The sequence below is a fragment of the Canis aureus genome, chromosome 13 (genome assembly GCF_053574225.1).
Source record: "Canis aureus isolate CA01 chromosome 13, VMU_Caureus_v.1.0, whole genome shotgun sequence".
NCBI lineage: Eukaryota > Metazoa > Chordata > Mammalia > Carnivora > Canidae > Canis > Canis aureus.
Window position 1 is genome coordinate 46636571 of NC_135623.1, and position 25276 is coordinate 46661846.

General features: G+C 37.1%; 1 protein-coding gene across 12 annotated transcripts in view; it reads left to right on the forward strand.

Moving 5' to 3' along the window:
* ANO4 (anoctamin 4) overlaps positions 1 to 25276 on the forward strand; it is a 405675-nt gene that overhangs the window by 296886 nt on the left and 83513 nt on the right. For all 12 annotated transcript variants that reach the window (XR_013350859.1, XM_077846039.1, XM_077846035.1 and 9 more), the window contains 6 exons: positions 400 to 506; positions 12768 to 12823; positions 15198 to 15319; positions 18984 to 19118; positions 20191 to 20287; positions 25014 to 25074. Coding sequence is in view for 11 of the 12 variants with exons in the window: in XM_077846039.1 (XP_077702165.1) it covers positions 400 to 506; positions 12768 to 12823; positions 15198 to 15319; positions 18984 to 19118; positions 20191 to 20287; positions 25014 to 25074 (578 nt within the window). In the remaining variant the exon portion in view is untranslated. The remainder of the gene's footprint in view (positions 1 to 399; positions 507 to 12767; positions 12824 to 15197; positions 15320 to 18983; positions 19119 to 20190; positions 20288 to 25013; positions 25075 to 25276) is intronic.

The following is a 25276-nucleotide window of genomic DNA, read 5'->3' on the forward strand; positions in this document are numbered from 1 at the left end:
AAACCAGGTGGTTGTGACATGGAAGGGGGTGAGTGGGAGACAGGAGGGGATAAAAACAAAACAAATTTTTAGTGAATTTATCTAATGATCTTCCTGAGGAAAAAAGCAAGATATGAGGCCTAAACTTGCTACTAGTTTATTTTAAGGTTTCTTAATTGCGTTTAGCTCCAGCTCCTTCCTGGCATAATTATGTTAATGCTCAGGAGACTGAAACCAAAACTCCTGAGAGGTGTGAGCCTCCTGTCCCTGGTGTGATCTCTGGGCTCTCTCGTGCTGTTCCAGACTATCCTCTCTATGACTGACTGAAGACACCTCTATGAGTAACACCAAATTATGTCAAAGATTAGATTCATCACCTCCCATTAACCTTCAGCTTGTGTTTTCAATATGTGTGTGCAGCTTCATCATACACAACAAAGACACTTTCTTCAACAATGCCACAAGAAGTAGAATCGTACATCATATTTTACAAAGAATAAAGTATGAAGAAGGAAAAAACAAAATTGGTAAGTGGTAAATTCATATAACAATTCTAGAACTGCTCATCATTTATAAAATCTCTAACTCCCTAGATGGATAACTCACAAGTGTAAAAATCTTATTACATCCTTAGATCTCTTTAAAACAGCATGTTACCTCATTTACCTAAGATCATGGAGAAATTCTTTCAGTTTAACAAATCTTTTATGGAGTGCTTATTATGTGCCAGGCACTGGACTAGATATTGGGCCTGGTTCTCTCCTAGAGTGTATGTTTAAGAAGTTAAAAGCTGACAATAAACAAATAAGTAAATACAGTTAGTAACATGAAAAAATGGAAATAGTGAGTTCAAGATGAGATGGAGTGGTCAGGGGAAGCTTCACTGAGAAGCTGGGGTTTGACCTGAGACCTGATGACAAGAAGGGGCTGGTGTGGGAAGACGGCAGGGTGGGGGGAGTTATTTTAGGCAAGTGCACAGATGAACTGTCACACATAAGGACATTCTCCAAATAATCACCTTCCCCATTAAACAGCTTCCATAATTCATATATATGTATTTTATTTTTTAATTTTTATTTAAATTTATTTTTAAATTCTAGTATAAATAACATAGTGTTGTTAGTTTAAGGTGTATAATATAGGGATTCAACCATTCTATTCACAGTGCTCATCATGATAAGTGTACCATAATCCTCTTCACCTATTTCACTGACTCACCCCTTCCCACCTTTGGTAACTACCAGTTTGTTCTCTTTTAACTAGTTAAGAGTTTGTCTTTTGGGTTGTCTGCTTTTTCCTTTATTTTGTTTCTTATATCCTACATGGGAGTGAAATCATATACTATTTGTCTTCCTCTGACTGACTTCACTTACTATTACATCTTCTAGATCCATCCATGTTGTTGCAAATGGCAAGATTTCATTCTTTTTTACAGCTGAATAATATTCCATTATGTGTGTGGGGGAGGGGTGGTGTATGTATATTTATCACATCTTTATCCATTCATGTATTGATGGACACTCATAATTTATATTTGGGGCATTTTTGTGAGAACCTTTCCATATTACCAAATTGTCTCCATTATTAAACAGATTAACATATATTAGCAGGATTCAGGTGGCTTTGTCCTTAACTCTGTCCAAACAAGATTTTTATCAATAGTATGAATAATGAGCTATCTCTCTCAGGGTCTAGTCAGGAGACAAAAATCACACATAATTTTTACAGGGAAAGTTTAATATAAAAACTATGAGCGAGTCAGAGTCATCAGGGATTGGTTAATGAAGGGTAAGGAGAACTGTAGGGAATAAAGAAATAGCAGGTGTTAGGGGCAGCTACCACTCCTAGGAAGATGCCCTCCACAAAGCTGAGATCCAGACTCTGTTGGAAGTGGTATAGCTGTGGTTCACAGCAAGGCAGGTAGCAAAGCAGTTTTCTGGGGGAACAAGGGGAAAACTGCCTAGAGGGGTTCCAGGGAAGCCATTCACAGGGAGGTGTTTCACAACAGCCCTGCTTTTCAAGGAGATACCTGCCCTTGGGGAGGTGCTATGTGCTACCGGCCACCATGCCCTGCAGGAAGTTGGTACCATAGAAGCCATGTGTTGCAGAAGCCTGCTGAGGAGAGCACGGGTACCAGGAAGACAAGCTTCTTCCTCCAGGGTATTTTCATTGCCTTCTGCTGACAAAGTTTATCATTGTACAACCTGGTAAAGGAGAAGTATTTGCAAGATCTAGCTCCATTATTGCAAGGTAGGCAATGAAAGTGTTCTTGGAACTAAGGAGCAAATATATTGATAACTGGTACATGGCCTACACAGCCTGACCATCAAACTTTCAGGTGCGATGGACTCTGGAAGGATGCATTAAATATGTTTGTCATTGGAGTCAGGAGCATAAAAGATCTCAGTGATCTGGAAATCTCAGCCAAATCCAACAAGATGACATTTAATAGTTTGTAAATGTAAAGTCCTACACTCGAATTCAGCAAAACAACGACTCCGGTACAGTGTGGGAGAAATGTTGCTCAACAACATCATGAGAGAACAGACTTGAGAGGTTTAGTTGAATGCAAGCTCAGTGTGAGTCACTAGTATGCTGAAGCTGCCAAAAACTACTCTGATCCCAAGCTGCATAAATTAAAATATAATAGAAAATTATAGCAATCTAGTCCAAATCTGGATACATCTGAAATAATATGTTCAGTGAGAGTCTTTCCAGGTGGGTATGGTAAAATCAAACCTGATTTAGATCTTTCTTAACATTAGCGGGGTTGTGGACTGGTACATCTTTGTGTTCTCTGCAACAGTCACCCATCCTTGAGACACGTCCTCTCCATGAAGTCCTCCATGACCATTGGAAGGTCATTGAAGGAATTCTTCTCTCTTCCTGTGAATTCCTATGGCAATTAACTTGGAGTGTTTATTTGATAATTAATCATGTACAAGTCATATTATCTTGAATTCTTTATTTTCAGTGATGTTATGAAAATTCTACCACCTAAAGAGAACCACTGTTAACGTTTTGGTGGATTAAATAATTTAAATATTTCATTAATTACTTTTTTCATATTTAGCCCCTATTTGCCCATGTAATTTTAACAAACTTAGGGTATACTACACTAACTTTTATCATACCTATTCAATTAACATTGTATCATGAAAATTCTAAGAAATGAGTGGAAATGAAATGATTATAGCAGTAGCTATTCTGAATTATTTTATAAAATGCAAACAGTACCTTCACTAACATTAATGTTATAATTTGCATCACACCTCACAATTTATTAGAATACACTAGTGTGTTGAGAATCTATCCCTAAAAATTGGTAGTTGGACAAAAAGCTCCTTAATTATAATTAAGTTGCCCTGTTGGTGTTTGTATCATCATTGCCTAGTGCAGTTCTGGCATAGAGTAGGAGTGTTTGTTGAACTGAATTGAAAATCTTTTAAACATGATTAATGTCTAACCATCAGCATTCTTAGAGTCAAAATTGTGTACAACATGGCCATTCAGCAATTATTGTGCTTAACTTTGCATCTCAAAATGTGAGCTATTTTTACAAGTAGTCAGGATGGAGCCAAAAGGACAGAGACAGCGATTTGAGGTAAATATTCTGAAGTAATGCAGGAAGTGTTGTATTGTTACTAGTAAGCAATGACCTTTATAAAAGTTTCTCTCATTTGATGAAAGAGAATTCTATTTAAGAATCCCAGTGTCTTTTATTTTTTATTTAAATTCCAGTTAGTTAACACAGTATTATATTAATTTTAGGTGTACAATATAGTGATTCAACATTTAATGCAACACCCGGTGCTCATCACAAGTGCACTGCTTAACCCCCATCACCAATTTAAGCCATTTTCCCACTCATCTCCCCTGGTAGCCATCAGTTTCTTCTCTACAATTAGGATTCTATTTCTTGGTTTCCCACCTTCCCTCTTTTTTTTTTTTTTTTTTACCTTTGCCCATTTGTTTTGTTTCTTAAATTCTATATATGAGTGAAAGTGGCATCTTCCATGAGCCAACATTGATTAGAGATAACACAAAACTACTGATTTGTAAACGTGTTTCCTAAAGACATTTTCCTGGAGTGTAAACTACTATTATGCAAGTTTTCCAGATTCACTCTGAATTTATTACAACTGTGAAAATCAAACCTGTTGAAATCCACTTTCAAAATAGAGCAATTAATAGATCAACAGATATTTATTTAACAGTGTGAGTACATAAAGTAAATTTTGAAATTGAGTTACATTTTCAAAATTGGTGCTCAAAGGGGAAGTTAGTGAAGTGGTAGACTTCAAATGTTAACCACTTTCTCACTTCACAGGACTTTGATAAATTATGATAAAATTAGAGGGGTCATTATCAAGGTCTCTTATTAAAGGTCCCTGGGAATTCTGCTTTTTCTAACATCTGAGATGTTTGAAAGTTTATTGATGAGATATGTGGAATTCTCAGTAAAGATTCCAGGAAATCAGAACTTTCCACATAATCATTTATTCATTCATTACAAAGGTTATTTATTGAGGGCTTCCTGCATGCTAGGCAAAATACAAAAGCCCTACAGGTATTTGCATTTCAGGTGTTTTTCTTAGACATTTAATGTTAATGTCAGTCATCTTAAAACACATTACTGTGTTACTGTGATTAAAAGTACCTAAACATTGATTGACCGTCCATCAATAAAAAGTGAATCAGTACATATTCCATTTCCCAGGGAGGCTAAGCCTCTGGACTCTACCAGGATCCAGAGGATAGGGGGCATTTCCTTATTAGCCACCAGAGAGACATCCTCCTAGTCATCATCTTTGAGGTTCATTTTAGGAAGTAGCATAAGTCTTGATCTGAAAGACCAACACATGTAACTTCTACTTTTGGCCAAGACAGAATAGGAGCCACAAGATTTACTTTCCCACCTGAAACAAGCAAAGGAAACACAGAAAAAAAATGTAGGAGTCCATTCTTTTCAAGGCACTGAACATTCAGCAGCCAAGAACAGGGATCCTGGAGAGACAGAAAACAAATGAGATGAGTGCTACGATTGCATCAGTTTCCGACTTTGGCATAGTTTCTAGATAGCAGCCCAGGGAGGAAGAACCTGGTATACTCTAAGTTGAGAAGATGTTACTGAAAGTCCAACGAGACAACAATAGAGTTCACAGAACAAAGTACCAAAAAAGCAGAATGTTCTGCCAAGAGGAAACCCTGAAGATCATCAGAAGGCTCTCTTCAAGTATTTAGCAGAGTACTAATTAGTGCATATATATCAGGAAACTACCCAAACCCAGTGAAATAACAACCCCAAAGGATTTTCAGTGAAATTGGAATACCTCCTAATTCACAGAGCATTGAATGTAAGTGTTCTAAAGATCCCAATCCAAAATTCAGAGGTTAGAAGGCCCTAATTCTTTGCTGCCTGCAAGAAACTTTAAAGACACAAATGGGTTAAAAGTAAAAGGTTCCAAAAAGTTATAACATGCTTAACCAAAATAAAGCTGAAGTGGCTATATTGATATCAGACACAATAGATTTCAGAGCAAAGAATATTACCAGGGATAAAAGGAAATTCAATCAATTCATGAGGAGGACATAACAATCCTAAAAGCCTATAGCTTCAAACTGCAAAAACTGACAGAACTGCAAAGAAAAATAGACAATTCCACGATTATAGTTGGATATTGCAATACTTCTTTCTCAGTAATTAATAGAATAAATAGAAAATCAGTAGGGGTTAGAAGACCAGAACAACATTATCAGTGAATATAATTAATCTTTTAGATCACTCCAACAATAGCAGAATACCTGTTGTTTTTCTTTCTTTCTTTCTTTCTTTCTTTCTTTCTTTCTTTCTTTCTTTCTTTCTTAATTTATTTATTTTTATTTTTTTAATAATAAATTTATTTTTTATTGGTGTTCAATTTGCCAACATACAGAATAACACCCAGTGCTCATCCCATCAAGTGCCCCCCTCAGTGCCTGTCACCCATTCACCCCCACCCCCCGCCCTCCTCCCCTTCCACCACCCCTAGTTCATTTCCCAGAGTTAGGAGTCTTTATGTTCTGTCTCCCTTTCTGATATTTCCTACCCATTTCTTCTCCCTTCCCTTCTATTCCCTTTCACTATTATTTATATTCTCCAGATGTATAAATTTATTTTTTATTGGTGTTCAATTTGCCAACATATAGAATAACACCCAGTGCTCATCCCATCAAGTGCCCCCCTCAGTGCCTGTCATCCAGTCACCCCCACCCCCTGCCCACCTCCCCTTCCACCACCCCTAGTTTGTTTCCCAGAGTTAGGAGTCTCTCATGTTCTGTCTCCCTCCCTGACATTTCCCACTAATTTTTTCTCCTTTCCCCTTTATTCCCTTTCACTATTTTTTATATTCCCCAGATGAATGAGACCATATAATGTTTGTCCTTCTCCGATTGACTTATTTCACTCAACATAATACCCTCCAGTTCCATCCACGTCGAAGCAAATGGTATTTGTCATTTCTAATGGCTGAGTCATATTCCATTGTATACATTGACCACATCTTCTTTATTTGTTTTTTTCAAGTGCATGTAGAACATTAACAAGATAGGCCATATTTGGGAACATGAAACAAGACTTAATAGATCTAAAGGGATTCAAGTTCGACAGATTATGTTTTTTGACCACAGAGGATACAAATTAGATGTTAATATGAAGATAATCTCTGGAAATTTTACAAACATTTACAACTAATACCTTTTAAATAACTCATCAGTGAAAAAAGAAAAATTGGTATGTTATACTCAATAAAAACAAAAACAATATATGCAAAAAGTGTGCATTACTTAGGGAGAAATGTATAGTGTATATACGAAATGAAATGTCAAAATTAATGACCCCCCTTCCACCTTAAGAAACAAGAAAAAGAAAAAGGAATTAAAATAGGTAGATGAAAGGAAATAATAGAAGAAGTGAATGAAATAGAAACAGAAAAAACAATAGATAACATAAGTGAAACCAAAAGCTGTTTCTTTTAAAAACAAAACAAAATTCATAAACCTTGTAGTGAACACACCCAAGGTGATTCTCCAGTGAGTCATGTCCTGTGTAATTCCTTCCCCTTAAGTGTAGGTAGAAAATGTAGCTTACATTTAACAAATGGAATATTGCATAGATGATTGTGTCACTCCTGTGATTGTGTTACATTATGTGGAAAAGTTTAGGAGATCTTCCAGATGTGAAAAAGTTCTTAATCAGTTTGACTTTGACTTAAAATCCTAGGTGGGACTGACATAAGGAGGAAAGCCCTTTAAAAGAGTGTTTAGGCCTGTCCCCAGCTCAGCCGCTTACAGCAACAGGGACTCCCTCTCTCTGTTGCTGGTTTCTAAGAAGCAAATTGTCATGAATGTAGCAGCTCAAGGAAATCAGTTCTGTCAATAATCCAAGGAGCTTGGAAGTGGATCCTTTTGTAGTTGAACCTCCAGATAAGAATTCAGTCTAGCCCAAACTTGCAGTTTGATGTTGTGAGACCCAGAGCAGAGAACCTAGGTAGAGCATGCCCAGACTTTTGACCAAAAGAAGTATGAGATAGTAAATGGCTCTTGTTTTTAGCTACTACATTTCTTGTAATTTATTACACAGTGATAGAAAACTAATGTAAACTTCTTGTCAGGCTTATCAGAAAGAAAAGAGAGAAAATACAAATTCCTAAATTTCCAAGAATAGTAGAGGTGCTGCCACCAAAAAAGTTGGGGATATATTAAGGGAATATTGTGAATAGCCTTTTGTCAATAAGTTTGACAACTTAAATGGACACATTTCTGGACAGATGCAAAAAATCAAAACCCATTCAAGAAAAAAAATAACCTTGTGTTGTTGATTTAAGCCATTCTGATTGGTGTGAGGTAATATCTTATTGTAGTTTTTATTTGCATTTTCCTGGTAAATAATGATGAGAATCTTGTCATGTTCTATTGGCCATCTGTATGTCTTTCCAAAAATGTCTATTCATATCTCCTGCCCATTTTTAATTAGGTTATTTGTTTTTTGGGTGTTGAGTTGTATTTTTTATATATTTTGGATATTAGCCCTTTAGCTGATAGGTCATTTGCAAATATCTTCTCCCATTCCATAAGTTGCCTTTTAGTTTTGTTGATTGTTTCCTTCTGTGCTTAAGCTTTTTATTTTGAGGAAGTCCTAATAGTTTGTATTTGTTTTTGTTTCCGTTGCCTCAGGAGACATACCTGATGTAAAAGAAGTTACTGTGTTCTTTTTTATAATTTTTATGGTCTCGGGTCTCACATTTAGGTCTTTAATCCATCTTGAATTTATTTTTGTATAGTGTAAGAAAATGGTCCAGTTTCATTCTTTTGCATGTTGCTGTCCAGTTTTCCCAATACCATTTGTTGAAGTGACTTTTTCCCATTTGATATTCTTTCCTGCTTTGTTGAAGATTAATTGACTATATAATTGTGGGTTCATTTCTGGGTTTTTTATTTTGTTCTGTTAATATATGTGTCTATTTTTGTGCCAGTACTATACTGTTTTGATTACTACAGCTTTTTAGTTTATGTTTTTAACACTTTTATTTATTTGTTTGACAGAGAGAGCACAAGCAGGGGTAGTCTTGTCATTTGCAATGACATGAGTGGAGCTAGAGAGTATTATATTAAGCAAAATAAGTCAGGGAAAGACAATATATGATTTCACTCATATGTGGAATTTAAGAAACAAAACAAATGCACAAAGGGACAAAAAGAGAGATTAAATCAAAAAACAGACTTTTCACTATAGAATAAGCTAATGGCTACCAGAAAGGAGGTGGGTGGGGGTATGAGTTAAATAGGTGATGGGGATTAAGGAGTGCACCATGATGAGCGCTGGGTGGTGTATGGAAGTGTTGAATCACTATATCGTAGACCTGACACTAATATAACACTGTATGTTAACTAACTTGGGTTTAAATAAGAACTTGAAAAAAATGAACTTATGTATATAAGCATTTAAAAAAAGAAATAACCTAATTAGCTCCATATATGTTAAAGAAATTGAATTTGTACTTGAAAATCTTCTCACAGGGATCCCTGGGTGACTCAGCGGTTTAGCACCTACCTTTGGCCCAGGGCATGATCCTGAAGTCACAGGATAAAGTCCCACATCGGGCTCCCTGCATATGGAGCCTGCTCCTACCTCTGCCTGTGTCTCTGCCTCTCTCTCTCTCTGTGTCTCTCATGAATAAATAAATAAAATCTTTAAAAAAAAAGAAAGAAAGAAAGAAAGAAAGAAAGAAAGAGAGAGAGAGAGAGAGGGGAAAGAAAGAAAGAAAGAAAGAAAGAAAGAAAGAAAGAAAGAAAGAAAGAAAGAAAGAAAAAGAGAAAGAAAGAAAGAAAGAAAGAAAGAAAGAAAGAAAGAAAGAAAGAGAGAAAGAAAGAAAGAAAGAAAGAAAAAGAAAGAAAGAAAATCTTCTCACAAAAAATACCCCTACCTGCCCAGATTATCTGGTGAATTCTATCAGACATTCAAGAAAGAAATAATACCAATTTTAAACTCTTTCACAAAATTGAAATATGGAGAATAGGGCAGTATTACCCAGGTACCCAAACCAGGCAAAGACTATACTAGAAAACTACAAATAAACATCCTTCATGAAAATAGAGGCAAACATTATAAACAAAGTTTAAAATAAAACTCAACAATATATAAAAAATATAATCCATCATGACCAAGTAGGGTTTATGCAGATCTGTAAGTTGGCGTAGAGTTTATTAAAATTAATCAACATAGTTTAATACTTTGGCAAAATAAAAGAGGAAAACAATATGGTCATCTCCAGAGGCACAGAAAAAGTATTTGACAAAATCCAACATTCATTCCTGATAAAAACTCAGCAAGCTATGAATAGAAAGGAATTTCCTCAACCTCAATAAAGTACATCTATAAAATGCTTATAGTTAACATTATACTTAATGTTAAAAACTAAATGCTTTTTTTCCTCAAGATAAGGAGCAGGACAAGTATGTCTGCTCTCATATTCATCATTTTACTAGCCAGTGTAGTAAAAAGAAAGACAAGAAAAAGAATAATAGGCATCCAAATTGAAAAAGAAATAAAACTGTCTTTATTCTCAGATGACATAACCATGTGTATAGAAGTTCCAACAGGATCTACAAAAACACTAGTAGGGTGAGTATAGCTATGTTGCAAGAAACAAAACTGATACACAAAACTCAGTTGTATTTCTATAAACCAGCAACTAAGGAATTAAAAATTTAAAGACCATACCATTTATAATAATATCAAAAAATATGAAATACTTATCTGACAGGAGATATGTTAAGGGGTGCCTGGGTGGCACAATCTGCTAAGTATCCGACTCTTGATTACAACTCAGGTCATAGTCCTTGGGGTCGTGAGATGGAGGCCTGCGTTGGGCTCCATGCTCAGTGTGGTTGCTTGAGACTCTCTCCTTTCTCCCTCTGCCTCTCCTCATCTCTCTCAAATAAATAAATCTTTAAAAAAAAAAAGATATGTAAGGTATATACACTGAAAACTATAGAACATTGGTGAGAAAAATTTAAGACTTAAATAAATATACCCTGATCATAGATCAGAAGACTCAACATTGTCAATTCTGTCCAGTTTAATAACTGTAGATTCAGTGCAATCTCAGTCAAAATCCCAAGGTTGGGGCAGCCTGGGTGGCTCAGCGGTTTAGCGCCAACTTCAGCCCAGGCCTGATCCTGGAGACCCGGGATGGAGTCCCACATCAGGCTCCCTGTATGGAGCCTGCTTCTCCCTCTGCTTATGTCTCTGCCTCTCTCTCTACTCTCTGTGTCTCTCATGAATAAATAAAATCTTTAAAAAAGAAAAAAACAAAATCCCAATCTTGTGCATGTGTATGTGTCTATGGAAATTGACAAGCTGAATAAAATTACATAACCTAGAATAACCAAAGTAGCTTTGAAAAAAAAAAAAAAAAAAGAACACAAATGGAAGACTAACCCTACTTGATTTCAAGAATTATTATAAACCTATAGTAATCAAAAGAGTGTAGTATTGATGTAAAGATAGACAAATAGATCTGTGGAACAGAATAGAGTCCAGAAGTAGAGCCATACATATGTGAACAATTGATTCTTGACAAAGACTCAGATAATTCAGTGTATAAAGGATTCTCTTTTCAACAAATGGTGCTGAAACAATTCATACCCAGATGCAAAAAAAAAAAAAAATGAACCCATATATAAAAATCAATCCAAATGGATCATAGATCTAACTATAAAACCTAAAATTATAAAAACTCCAGGAGAAAATCTTTGTGGCCTTAGGGTTAGTTGGGAATTTCTTAAATACTGTTTGTAAAAAAAAAAAAAAAAAGGATAAATTGGGCTTCATCAAAATTAAGGCTTTTACTCTCTGAAGTATATTTTTAAGAGAATGAAAAGAGAATCCACATCCTATGAGAAAAAAAATCAAAGCATATGTCTAATGAAAAATATGTAGAATATATTAAAATCATAACACAATAATAAAATTAATGGCATAAGATTTGAACAGATATTTCACAAGAGAAGATATGCAGATGGCAAATAATGTTAAATATATATCCACCATATGATCTAGTTATTCCACTTCTCAGTATTTTCCCAAAAGAGATAAAAGCAGATATCCATACAAAGACTTCTAAATGAATGCTCACAGTGGCATTATTTGTAATAGCTCAAGACAGGAAACAAACATCAAGGGGAATAGATAAATAGTTATATATCCATATGATGGAATGCCAAGCAATAAAAAAAAAGAGTTACAACATGGATAAATCTCAAAATAATTATCCCGAGTGAAAGAATTCAGATAAAAAAGAGTAATGCTCTATAATACCATTTATATAAAACTCTAGAAAATGCAAACTGATAATGACAATGCAAATCAGTGTCTGCCTTGGAGATGGTGTAGAGAGGAATGCAGTTACAAAGTGGCATGATAAAACTTTGGGGTATGAATATGTCCACTATCTTGATGTGCTGATGGTTTCAGGTGTGCATATAGAAGTCAGATCTTCCCGAATTCTGTGCTTTAAATCTGTGCCATTTATGGTATATCAGTTAGGCCTCAATAAAGCTCTTTTTAAAATAATCCACATATCCAGGGCACAAATTGGCTCAGTTGATTAAATATCCAACTCTTGATTTCAGCTCAGGTCCTAACCTCAGTCAGGTCGTGAGGTTGAGCCCTGCATCAGGCTCCACGCCCAACATGGAGCCTGCTTAAGATTCTCTCTCTGTGTCTCCCTCTGCCCTTCCCTCCCTTGTGATACATGATGTCTCTAAAAAAAAAATTCCACATATCCAACACCTCTTCCCCATTTTATGTATGAGATAATTGAGGTCTGAGGACAAGGTGACTTTTTCAAAATCATACCACTAGTCCAATGCAGAAGGATTAGATTTATCCACATTGAAGCTTCTGGATGAAAATTATAAAAAGAGCTCTTGGTAGAAAATAACTTTTTTTTATATGATAGATTCATCTACTTTTCTCAGTATATTCCCATCTCTGTGCCAGGCACTATACTAGGTATGCTTCACTGTTTTGTTTCTATTTGAAAATCTAATTTCCCAGTGCTTGAGTCCAATTTCCTAGCAGATAGCTAGGAAACTTTCTAAACTGTTGGGGTCCCCAGCTGGGTTTGAATCACTTTTGGAAGCCTAGATTGTTTTCTCTAAAAAGTACCACCCTTACGTTCATCTTGAATGAGGAGTCAGACTCAATATTAATTCAAACTGAATTTCTTTGTTTGTTGTTTTAGGTCTGAATCGTTTGCTTACCAATGGCTCCTATGAAGCTGCATTTCCTCTGCATGAGGTATTGTCCTGCTTTTCCTCCTCCTCTGTCAATTTCTTGTTATTAAATCAGCTCTGGGAATAGTCATCAGTTGAGTTTGCTGATATGACATTTGTTCAGAATGAATTTAATTTGTTCAATAGATAATTAGGGAGGGCCTATTTGCATTGTGACATCACTCCTCCAGCATAGATTTATTTCTATATATCTGTTTTATGTAATTGTAAGAATACTTAATCAAGAGTCAATGAGCACAAATCCAGAGGAATTGCTGAGGGGACTCAAAGTCATAAAATTAAAGAAGCATTGAAAATTTGCATGAGGTACCAGACCCATGAGGAAAATGTTCCTGAAATACATAGTCTCTGCAACAAAGAAATCTATGGTGATTCCTTAGAGTAGGAAGGAGCCATCTTGAAAAGTCTCTGGTACCCAAAGGGTGATGAATGGAAATGAAGAGTATTTTGCCTATTATTGCTCATTTAAGATATGTAAATTTTGTTATTCTTTTTATTTGCTACATGATTTTTGTCTTATATGAGGACTTTAGTAAATGTACCTGTGATTACCCTTAACTCTGTTGTCCGCATTCAATCTTGGGTTATTTAACTCAGAATTCTCTTTTACACATAGATTTTAAGGGACATAGTCCTCATGATTGGTGAAAGATCGTTGTCATCTTCATGGTATTTGGTATTGAGCCTCTACTTTGTATCAGTTACTGTGTGATGCATAGAGCACAACAATGACTCTCGTAGCCCATGCACTGTAGGATCCCACAAATAGCTAGGCTGGAACTCCTAGGAGTGAGTTCCAAAAGTCTTCTGTTAGAAAAAAAAAATGTGAACAGTTTGCCAATAAACCTTGGAGAACAGCTCCAGCAGTTCCCAAATGGCAACTCTTTCCAAAGCATACCTTTATTTTTTTTTTTGGGGGGGGGGTTGCTTACAGTGCTGTTTCTGTTGTTTTAAACACCACAAGGATACAAAGGTAATGTAGAATTTTACAAATCTTATTCAGTAAGAAAACTAGAAGCTTTGGCCCAAGACGCTATTCACAGACTCCCCTGAAGCATTTTTGGAATGATCCTTTTCATATGACAAAAGCAAACATTTTGACCCAAAGTTTTTCTAAAGCCACACATAGGTTATTTTTGAACTCTAAAGACAGATCACTCTGCTCCCCCCCAAAAAACATCATGTGGCTTCCTGTAGTTATTAGCTGGCATTCTCAAAAAAATGTTTCAGTGACAACTGCATCCTCCCACAGCCCAGCCCTTCCCCTTGGTGAGGGCGGTGTCTGAGCAATGGTAGGTAAGCAGAAGTATCTGTTTGGTGAGAAGTTGGCAGGTAGGAGGATGTCTGAGAAGATGCAGCTCTAAAACCCCACAGAGTAGCTCAAGGCCTCTTCTCTTTGGCTTTCATATCTCAACAAAGCCCCGTGTTCTCTAAGAAGAAACCTTCCAAATTAGTAACAGCAGCAACAGTAACAAAATCCGTCTATTGACTCTTTCCTCTCAGTTTAACTTAATTATATTATTTAACATCATAATAACCTTCAGAGGCATAAAAGCAAGAAGGGCAGATACTGTTCCCCTTGTTTCATGTTAAAAATTTAACCAGTGATTTAGAGAAAGGTTAGCCCCGTTTAGTTCCTGTGTGAGTTGTTGTTTGAGCTGAAACTAGAACCTGAGTTAGTTGCTCAGCCTTGTTCACCTTCCACTAAGAAAGAACTTCTCAGGTTAATGTTAAAAATTAGTCCACTTCTAGAGAGTACTTTTTCTGTTTGTGAAACTAGCATTGCCACTAACTTGAACTCAGGAAAAAAAAACCTCTGCTTGTCTGGCCCTTGGTCTCCTCATTTGTTCCCTGAGATGGTTGAATTGGATTTGAATTGTAACTTTGAGGTTACATCCAGCTTTTATATTTTAGGGGCTTTGTGTAGAGAAGGCAAGTGTACAGCTATGGCTATTTACCAAGTACTCTGTCTTGAGACAAACGGAAAAGAGAGCTATGTCTTGGGCATGACCTTTAGGCAAGACACTCTATTCACTTAAACCATGAAAGAAACCTAATAAGGCACATAGTATTAGTTCCATTATGAACCAAGAATCTGAGGCTCAGAGAGTTTAAGACCTTCTACATAAAAAGTAGCAGAGCTGAATTTGAATCCATTCAAACCTGCCTGATTCCTAGCAAGCATGTTCTTTTTACAATCATGGGAGCATCACCAAGATTGTGTCCACGATAACCGCTTTCCTTTCAGTAGTGTGGATCCATTTCTTCTTTAAATTACCCCTATTGTTACTTCTGCCGTAAGAGACTAGTATTACTATCAGCTTTTCTTTATGGCTTTTTTGGGTATAACCTCACTGGCAGTTGTGTTTTTATCCCAGGGAAGTTACAGAAGTAAAAACTCCATTAGAACTCATGGAGCGGAAAACCACCGACATCTGCTCTATGAGTGCTGGGCTTCCTGGGGCGTGTGGTATAAATACCAGCCTTTGGATCTTGTAAGGTGAGTTCTTAACCAGCTGCAAACATTAAACTTGCACAGAACGATTAGGGCAGACTGTCGGCTGGGACAAGATGAAACTCGGAGTTACACAGCTCTTACTCAAATCTGGCTTCATCTCAAGAAGGCAACTCATCAGAGGACATGGGTCATTCTTAGGAAACTAGACCTCACTCTGATAAGGATGGGGCTTCCTCCAAAAAGGCCTTAGGAAGGAGCCTGTGAGGTCAGCTCAGCTCCCCCCCCCAACAGGACTTTATAAGGAGCGGGTCATCTATGACCCTTATTGACAAACTATCGGTAATTGCAGAAAGGTGATGTGCTTGCATATATTAGTGACAAATGGAATATCTGTTACTATCTGTGTAAGTAGGAAAAATGGAGTTCTGTCATTCTAATACATTACAGGCTTATTGTAATTTTCCACTAACAACCTTTCAAGATTGTTTTAATTCTGCAAGTCAAATTAGCCTATCAGCTTTTAACCTCTGATAATTGTACAGTGGAAGTATATTTTTTATTCAACTATTTATGTCCAACTTTCTGCTATGGCAGCCTTATACTCTGATGTCTTATTATTTAGAGACTGATCATTAAGATTGGGTAGCAATAATCCACACTTTGTGGATTCCTTATATGAAAGAAAATCATGTCTCGTTTCCTAGACTAGCTGGATTTGCTTTACTTTCACTAGTGCCCTTAAAAGATGAACCCAGAACTGGGGCGCCTGGGTGGCTTGGTTGGTTAGCCATCTACCTTCAGCTCAGGTCATGATATCAGGGTACTGGGATCAAGCCCCACCATGGGCTCCCTGCTCAGCAGGGAGTCTGTCCTTCTCCCTCTGCCCCAACCCCTCCCTCATGCATTCTCTCTCTCTCTCTTGCTCTTTCTCGAATAAATAAAATCTTTTTAATCTTTAAAAAGATCTTAAAATCTTTTTTAAAATGAGCCCAGAGGAAAATGAAGTAGTAAGACATCTCACTTTACATTTTGTCTCCCCGGGCCATCATTCTTCCTGCCAGAGTCATTGTTACTAAGCATTTACTCCTGTTGTTACTCAAGGTCATTGACGAAATGTGTACTGCTTTTTGTGTTAGTAACAAATGATCCAGATGATCAGGGTGAGTGGAAAATATTTTCTGAGATAAGATCATTTTCTTTTGATGAGTCTCAATACATGCTAACACAGGGGTCTTCCCAGCCTCGGTCCCAATATTGCAGGATTACACTGATTAAAAATTAGAGAATTACTGCAACAAAATATCTGCCCTCCCTGACAGTATTTTAAGACTTTGCAGTTTGTCAATGAGTATTAACTGCCCATTGTGTTTCTAGTATGATGCTAAATACTATTGCCAAAGACAATAGTCTCTGAGAAACTCAGTTTTCTTCAGGAAAACAGTTTCTGCATATTTGAAACAAATAGAAAACAATACAAGACTATGCACAATTAGGTAAAATGTGTGATGGAGGTGATAAGTTGTTTTGTTAATGGAGATTGGGGGTTGGATCAGGCAACCAATGATACCTTCCAGAGATGATTTTTTTAAAGATTTTATTTATTTACTTGAGAGAGAGCATGAGTAGGGGGAGGAACAGAGAGAGATGGAGAGAGAGAGAGGCAGACTCCCCACTGAGCAGGGAGCCCGATGTGAGGCTCCATCCCAGGTCCCTGGGATCACAACCCAAGCCAAAGGCAGACGCCTAACTGACTGAGCAATCCAGGTGCTCCAGGGTGATAAATTTCATAAGAGTTTGGAAAAATGGAAAGGATAGGTATGGGTTGGTGCCTCTGTAGAAAGCTCTGTAGAGCTGAGCCTGGAAGAGAGTAGGATTTGTATTGGCTAAATGGAAGGGAAATGAAAAGCATAAGCAATATTTGAGTAGAATGAAGTTGTGGATATCTAGGGAATCTCATCTCTTAAATAGCTCTTGTCCTATAGATTTTGTTTCCCCCATGTCTCTCAATTCTGGCCACATCCCAGGACCTCCTCTGTCATACTATGTCCTTCACCTAATAATCTGAACTATAGCTGTTGTCCCATACTTGGTTTCCCTCTTTCCCACCCTGGCCCCTTCCAGTTTATTCTCTACCCTCAGACAGAGTGATCTCTTTGGAATATAAATCTAATTATGTCCCTTGAATGTTAAAACTCTCTTAGGATTTTCCCATTCTCCCAAGACAAGGATCAGGGGGTACCTGGATGGCTCAGTGGTTGAGTGTCTGCCTTTGGCTCAGGTCCTCCTCACCTCCTCAGAGAAGTCTTCCCTAACTAGGGTGGTCACATGGTCTTGGTTTATGTCGTTGTGGAATTGTATTCCTCTACTTTTGTAGCCCTTTTCCCAGTATTCTAATTGTAAACTTATTTCTTTAATTGATTGACATCTGTATCCTCTGTCATCCTGTGAGCTGCACAAGAGCAGGGACCAACCTTACTTTGCTCATCATTGTATCCTCAGCTCCTAGCACAATATTTGCCACAGGGAAGGTGTTGTTTTATATGTGGAATGAATGAAAGAATGTATCTGCATATTTGAATGTCTGTTGGAAAAGTCTTCCAAGAGTAGAAAATTTCTTCTGGGACACAGTGAAAGAGAGGATAAATAAATCATCTTTACCCCATCTTTAAGGAGCTTTTAGGGACTACTGGACATTCTAAGAGGAAAGCAGAAGCCAGTATTTGGAAACTGGTGGTCAAAACAACTTGTGTTTAGAATGAGAATGAAAAAAATAATTAGAATATTCTTATATTAGACTAAAAAGAATTAACCTCCAACTAATGAAATAAAGCTTTTGAGAGGCATAGAAAGTGCAATTTGGGTTACATTCTAACATAAGTTAGAATAATATATTAATTATTATTAATTAATATATTATATTAATATATTATATATATTAATATATATATTATATATTAATATATTATATGTTAATTATATTAATTACTATATTATATTAATAATATAATAATTATATTACTAATGGTGTTTGGAAAAGAAATTCAAGGAATTCCCTGGATACTTGTAAACTTTGCAGACTGCAGGGGACTACGCAGACTAGTTAATCTCAGAGAAGTATTTGTTGAGGTAGATGTTGAAACGTGAAAAATCATCACTTAAAAGGAAAAGTTGCTCTCAGTATCGACTCATGTTGAATCTCCATAATTAGAGTTTCTAATATCTTGTGATCATATCATTGTAAACATCTTAGAAAGCTATGAAATCTTGAAAGGGGTGCTTAAAGTTCTTCACAATAACTTTGTTTCCTATTTTTAAAGATATGTGTAATCACAATACATGTGCTACAAACAAGCATACCCTCAAAAACGGCAAAGATGAGATTATGTGTTGTCTCTCATGTTTCAAATTCTCCTGGTTCTGTATTAAGTGTTGTATCTTCCTGAATGGGCATGGGTTTATTCTGTGTTCTGAGAACAAGCTTGTGTATAATCATGTTCTTTTATGGAAGGGCTCATTCTGTTTCTGATATATAATAAAAGAAGAAGAAATTTAAGCCCACAACCTTAATTTGGTCAAGCGCTCTCTTCTCTTGGATGCATTATTTATCATCAAGGCTGCTACAAAGTAAAATGATTGAGCAAAGTATTACAATGCCTAAACTCTAAACACTTCACTATGATATGCAAGGCTCTCATGTCTTAAACAGGCGGTACTTTGGAGAGAAGATTGGGTTGTATTTTGCCTGGTTGGGCTGGTACACTGGCATGCTCTTCCCAGCTGCCTTCATTGGACTGTTCGTCTTTTTGTATGGAGTCATCACTCTGGATCACTGCCAAGTCAGGTAGGGGGAGCTCTGGGTAAGCCTGCCTTTGCTTCTATTTAGAAATGGGTGATGGTGCTTTGGGGGATCTTCCCATATGTGGGCCCACTTTTCCTCCTCACTTCCTTCTCAGTCCCTCCTGGGAAGAATTCAGGAGGTTCAATTCACTAGATCTTCCATCCATTGCCAGTGTGGCTGTTGTCTTCAGTTACCAAGAAAGCAGAGTTTACCTTTATGGACTTATAGGCCACTCTGTGTCCATGGAAAAATGGCTTTCCTTCGCTGGCTAAAAGTGGCTCTCTTTCTCTGACTTTTTACCTTTTTCTGCTAATCCTGCAAAAATGGTGGGTTGACAGTCCTTTTTATGAATTCTGTGTTTGACAAGGACCCTTTAAACCTAAGCCAGAAAGACATCATACCAACTTGTTGGGGCCTTGAGAATGATTCACTATTGAGGATTATTATCTCAGCTCTCTCACCAGATACAGTTTAAGGCAGTCACAGAGATTTTATTGCCAGGCTGGACAATGATCATAAATAATAAATGTGCCTTTTAGAAGTGATTGCAAAAGTAAAAGTGGTTGATTGATTCTCCCACCTGCAAAAATATTTTACTTTCTGGTAAAATTGTTAAATAGGAATGTAGTTTTCCCCTAGAACTAATGCGTCATATTTTTATTTATCCCTCCATTATTACTTTTCACTTATCATGCACATAGAGATTGAGGCAGGCACTTTTAGGTACCTGACTGTTCCTACAGTTCAGTATGAAATTGCTTCAAATCTGTGCAATGTTGTGAATGACTTTTGTATAATTTAGGGCAAAACATCCAGTGTTTTGATTCCTGTATTTTCAGAGTTTAACTTATTAATATGTAAAGCCAAGAAACAGCCTCATAAATGAGTAGGTTTATCAAATTATTAAAATGTGCAGGCACTTGTTTACATTAATAACAGATATGACTAGGAAGCTTCTAAAGACAAAAATCTAATCTACTGGATATTATTTAGTGGTTAAGGATTCTGGTGAAATTGGAGGGGGAAACATGCTCTGCTATCATTAAAAAGCAGTCCTTTCTGTTCTGTTTTCCAGTAAAGAAGTCTGCCAAGCTACAGATATCATCATGTGTCCTGTGTGCGATAAATACTGTCCATTCATGAGGCTGTCAGACAGCTGCGTTTATGCCAAGGTAATTTCAAATCTACAGCATTCTGGGTAGATTGAATTTTTCATGTATTTTCATGAGGAACAGAGGGTAGCTGTATTGTTTTTGTCATTTCTGGTCTTTGATTCTCAAGTTTATATTGTAGGAGAAAGTTACCTCTATCACTTGGTGTTCTAATTCAAATATATGTATATATATATTTTTTTACTGTATATGTACTTTAAATGTATTAGCTCTGATTGTCATCACAGGAAGCTACAGTGTACATACTGCAAAGAGTGCAGTTGGTAGAGTCAGAGAAAGACTCAGATCTTGACTCTGCTCTTTACCACTTGTCAGCCCCAGAACAAGTTATTTACCTCTGAGCCGCAGTTTTCTTATCTGTAAGATGGAGAATGTGATACCTGTTTCATATGATTGTTATAAGAAGTGAGATAAAATGTGTACAGAGCAAAGTGCTTGGCAGATGGTAAGCTCTTAGTCAATGAGAGCTGCCATGACTTTCCTCCTTCATTATTGTTGTTGTCAAAAAAAAAAAAAAAATTAGATTCAAGACTACTTCAGCTACTTGCCTCCTTGACCGTGTGCACAGACAGTCTCTTTGAGGCTGAGCTCTCTCATCTCTAAAATGCAGGCAGTGATGATACCTGCCTTCTCTGCCCCATGGCATGTCATGAAGACCAGAGAAGATAGTACATATATGGAAAAGTCCTTTGAAAAAAAACAAATACATAGCATCATTACATCTATTATATGTTATTGCATGTTTTTATCATGTTAGGCCTTACTTTATTAAAATTTTAGACTCATTCATCGAATTCCTTATTTTTTACTTATGGGCAGTGTCACTAATACAAAGCGATAGCTGAGTATGGGCTGCTAAAGACTTTTCCAAGACTACTACATGTTGACTTGCTCAGATTTCAGATACATTTCAGACTTTACTGAATGTCTGCAATCCCTGCAGTTTGGATCTATCTGATTATACTATTGGCATAGCAGAGTTTTGTTTTAAATGAGAAAACATTTGATAGACAGCCCAGGAGGCCGCCCATCCATGATGTCTATAGCACTGCAAGTGGCCAGTCTATATGGGTGGAACCCAAACCACAGCAGCCAGCTGTGATATTCGAAAGATTTAGATAAGTGCTTGCAAGGGACCAAAAAGACACAAAATACTCTCCCTACCTTTGGAGAACATACAGATCTGAGTGAGTGAGGACAAATTTAACAGAATGAGCTTAGGAAGTACAGATCTGATGAGAATCAAGAGTTTGGTCAGTAATATAATTTTGTTTAAAGATCATGAGTTAAGCTTGAATGACCCAGGTGCAAAAGTTCTGCTTTGAGGGAAATCTCAGAAAGCCAGTCTTTTATTGTTATTGTTGTTTAAGGGTATTTGTTTTTTACATGAAAAGATAGGACTTGAGTGAAGTTTTCTTTTTAGGAGATCTGTGATGATTCCCTGAAAGGTTCATCATAGATAGTTCAGAGTGCTCCGATTTTATAGGAGCTAGTTGAACAGTTATTCTACTGAACGTAAGATCTAGAACAGTATTAATTATAATAATAGCTGGGCCGTAGATATAAAAGTATCTAGGCAACCTACATTTTTATTTCTAATTCTTACAACAACTTCAAGATAGATGTTATTACTCTTATTTTACTCAGAGGTAAAAATTAGTCATCCATGGTCACACAGTAGTAAGTAGCTAGGCCTTGATTTATCTGACTGCAAAACATATCATTGTGCCATACTGAGGCTACAAGAAGTTTGGATTCCTGATTTTAGATTTGGTCTTGCCTTAAAAAATTTAGTAAAATGAAAACTGAAAAAGTCTCAGAATGAAAGAATTGAAGGTCTATAGTGTTTCCTTTAGAAGCATTTATTAGAAATGCCAAACCAATTTCATAGGACTGAGGATACATAGGAATATTGGATCAAGTCAGAGCCCAGATCACTCTAATCAATGGCTGTTCTGCTGGTCAGGAATGCTTTAGTTCCGGCCATTACATTTGCAAGATCAGAAACCCAACTTAAATTGGCTTAAGCAGAAAGGACTTATTGGCTCATTTCACTGGAAAATATACTAAAATAGCTCACACTGAGAACAAGAGCCTCCAGGCCTAAACTGGTCCTCCAAGATGTCGCTCTTTGGCTTTCTGTCTGCATGACCCTTCTGCAGACAGGTTCTTGTCACATGATAGGGAAGGTGGCTACCGATTGCCACAATATGAGATTTCTGTCTTCTTTATCTCCTTAAGCAAATTTGTATGCTTTTTAAAAATGCTTGATCTGCTGTTACAGAATGTCAGTTTCAGAACATTGATGTTGCCTAGTTTGGAATTCTTTGGAGTCCGCTGTCCTCCCCAAATACTTCATTATGTTGGCCTGTGCATGCCTATCCCCTGGAGGTGTCAACCACTTTTGAGTAACGGTCAGAGGCCAGGCCCTCAGTTGTCAGTCCTGGTGAATTTACAGAAAGGAGAGGACAGTTTGTCCCGGGCACCACTGTGCGCTGACTTTTCCAGAGGACTTTTTTGGTCAGAGTTTCGTTTTTAAACCTGCCTAGAACAAAACAGAATTGGGCGGAGCCACTGTCCCCTGACTGCAATCTACCAGTCCTGGAGTCTAAGAGGACCTGGGCTGAGGAGAGAATGCCAGCTGGCCAGGGAGCATCTCCTTTTCTCCTCAGCCAGTCAGAACTCTGAGCATCCTTGATATTACTCCAAGAACCAGCTGCAGCTGATTTGATGGGAGACATATCCAATGACCATGGAGGGAGAGGCTAGAGTAGAACTTATGTTTTGTTCCATGATAAGCTTCCACTCTGCTAGAGAACTGCCACTAACTCTCCCTGTATACCACCACTTCCTACACACACACACACACACACACACACACACACCAGTTCAAGGCAACTTTCCACCTCCCCTGGGGTTCCTTAGGGTCTTTGTTTTTGTGTTTTTTTGGTTCCCAGAATCTGTTGTCTGCTTCTCTAGGGTTGATTTTGGCAAAGGGAGCCATCAGGCTATTTTAACGTACCGTTTTAGTAGGAACCAAAAATCCTTACTGACTCACCCCCCTCCTGATTCAAATATTCCCAAGTAACTGCAGCAGAAAAATGTCCCTCTCCAGATGTTTGTTTATCAGTCCCAGGAAAGGACTCTAATTGGTTCTCTTTGAGCAACATGCCCATAGGGACCTACATGAGAGGCATCTATTACCAGGAAGAAGGAGAAAGACAATGTGAACAGCCAAAAACAATGACCACTACAACTGATTCCAGAATCTAATCTGATGGCACAAGCTACAACTTCCACCAACACCCTATAAATACCCTAATAGAGAGTGCACACCAGCCACATACCACTGGAAATCTCAGGCTTGATTTAATGCTCAGTGTGTTATATGATATGCAATATACCATTTAACACTCCCCTCTAGCATACGAAATATTGGCTTTTGCCTTTTGTATACATGAGGTATTTTAATGCTGCTTATCTCTCCTATGTTCAAAGAAAAAGAAGAACTTTTGGAAAATTTTGAAATACTTCACACTCTGATATAAAAGGAAAATACCTGTTTATAGTTGGCACATTCTCCAAGGGACAGTAAAGTATATTTTATAGAGAGCTATAAAGTACCCAAAAAAGATTATGCTTTATGAATGTATCTTTTATGTATACAATGGAATATTACTCAGCTATTAGAAATGACAAATACCCACCATTTGCTTCAACGTGGATGGAACTGGAGGGTATTATGCTGAGTGAAGTAAGTCAGTCGGAGAAGGACAAACATTATATGTTCTCATTCATTTGGGGAATATAAATAATAGTGAAAGGGAATATAAGGGAAGGGAGAAGAAATGTGTGGGAAATATCAGAAAGGGAGACAGAAGGTAAAGACTGCTAACTCTGGGAAACGAACTAGGGGTGGTAGAAGGGGAGGAGGGCGGGGGGTGGGAGTGAATGGGTGACGGGCACTGGGGGTTATTCTGTATGTTAGTAAATTGAACACCAATAAAAAATAAATTTAAAAAAAATGAATGTATCAGTCATCATTTCAATTTGGCATGACACGGTGTGATTTATCCTGGAGGCAGAAATGACCATGGCAGTTTTGCAGGACAAATAGCTTTCTGCTGTGGTGTTTGTGATAGAATATATTATCTGGCAATAAAGTATTTGCTAGCTGTCTTTGTGTTATATGTAATAGGTAAATACAGTGATTACCTGAGGCTTTAATAAAGGTGGAAGTGGATTTTGTTAATGGTCTACTCTCTCTTCTTTGTAATACTAAAATCCAGAGGGTAGCCCAGAAAGTGTTTGTTCAAAACTACACAGACAAGATAGCCAGGTTTTCCAAGTGAATAAATGAGGCATTAAAAATAGAAATCAGAAGCCTTTAAAGCAGCAATAATACCTTCCTAGTCTTAAGTAAAAGTATATAATATACATATGTCCATGTATAATAGTTTTTATGGGGCATCAAAGAAAATTCTTAGCAGTATTGGGGCTGTTGATAAATTTATGTTCAACTTGATGATACCTACGTAAAGGGAACAGATCCTCCTTACATACCCAAACAACTTCATAATTGGAGGAACGTCCTCCTTGATTATGATCCAAAAGGAAAATATCCCAAAGAAACATCGCAAAATTCATTTATTTTTATTTTGAAAAACTGTGAATTGAAACTTGGTATATGAGAAACTAGTTTAACTATGATTCATAATGTTCCCAGGTAACCCACCTCTTTGATAATGGAGCCACTGTATTCTTTGCTGTTTTCATGGCAGTTTGGGGTAAGTGTCCTGCATCCATGTAACTTGAGTTCCCCACATATGCTCTAGAACATGTTCTTTCAGAAATTTGATTTTGTCATGTAAATGTGAAAGAAAGAGGCTTAAATAAATTCAGTCGGCCATTCTATTAGATTCGAGCGGCTAAAAAAAAAAAAATCATTTAGTTTATTTAAAAAGCACTGTTGTAGAGGAGAAATACATC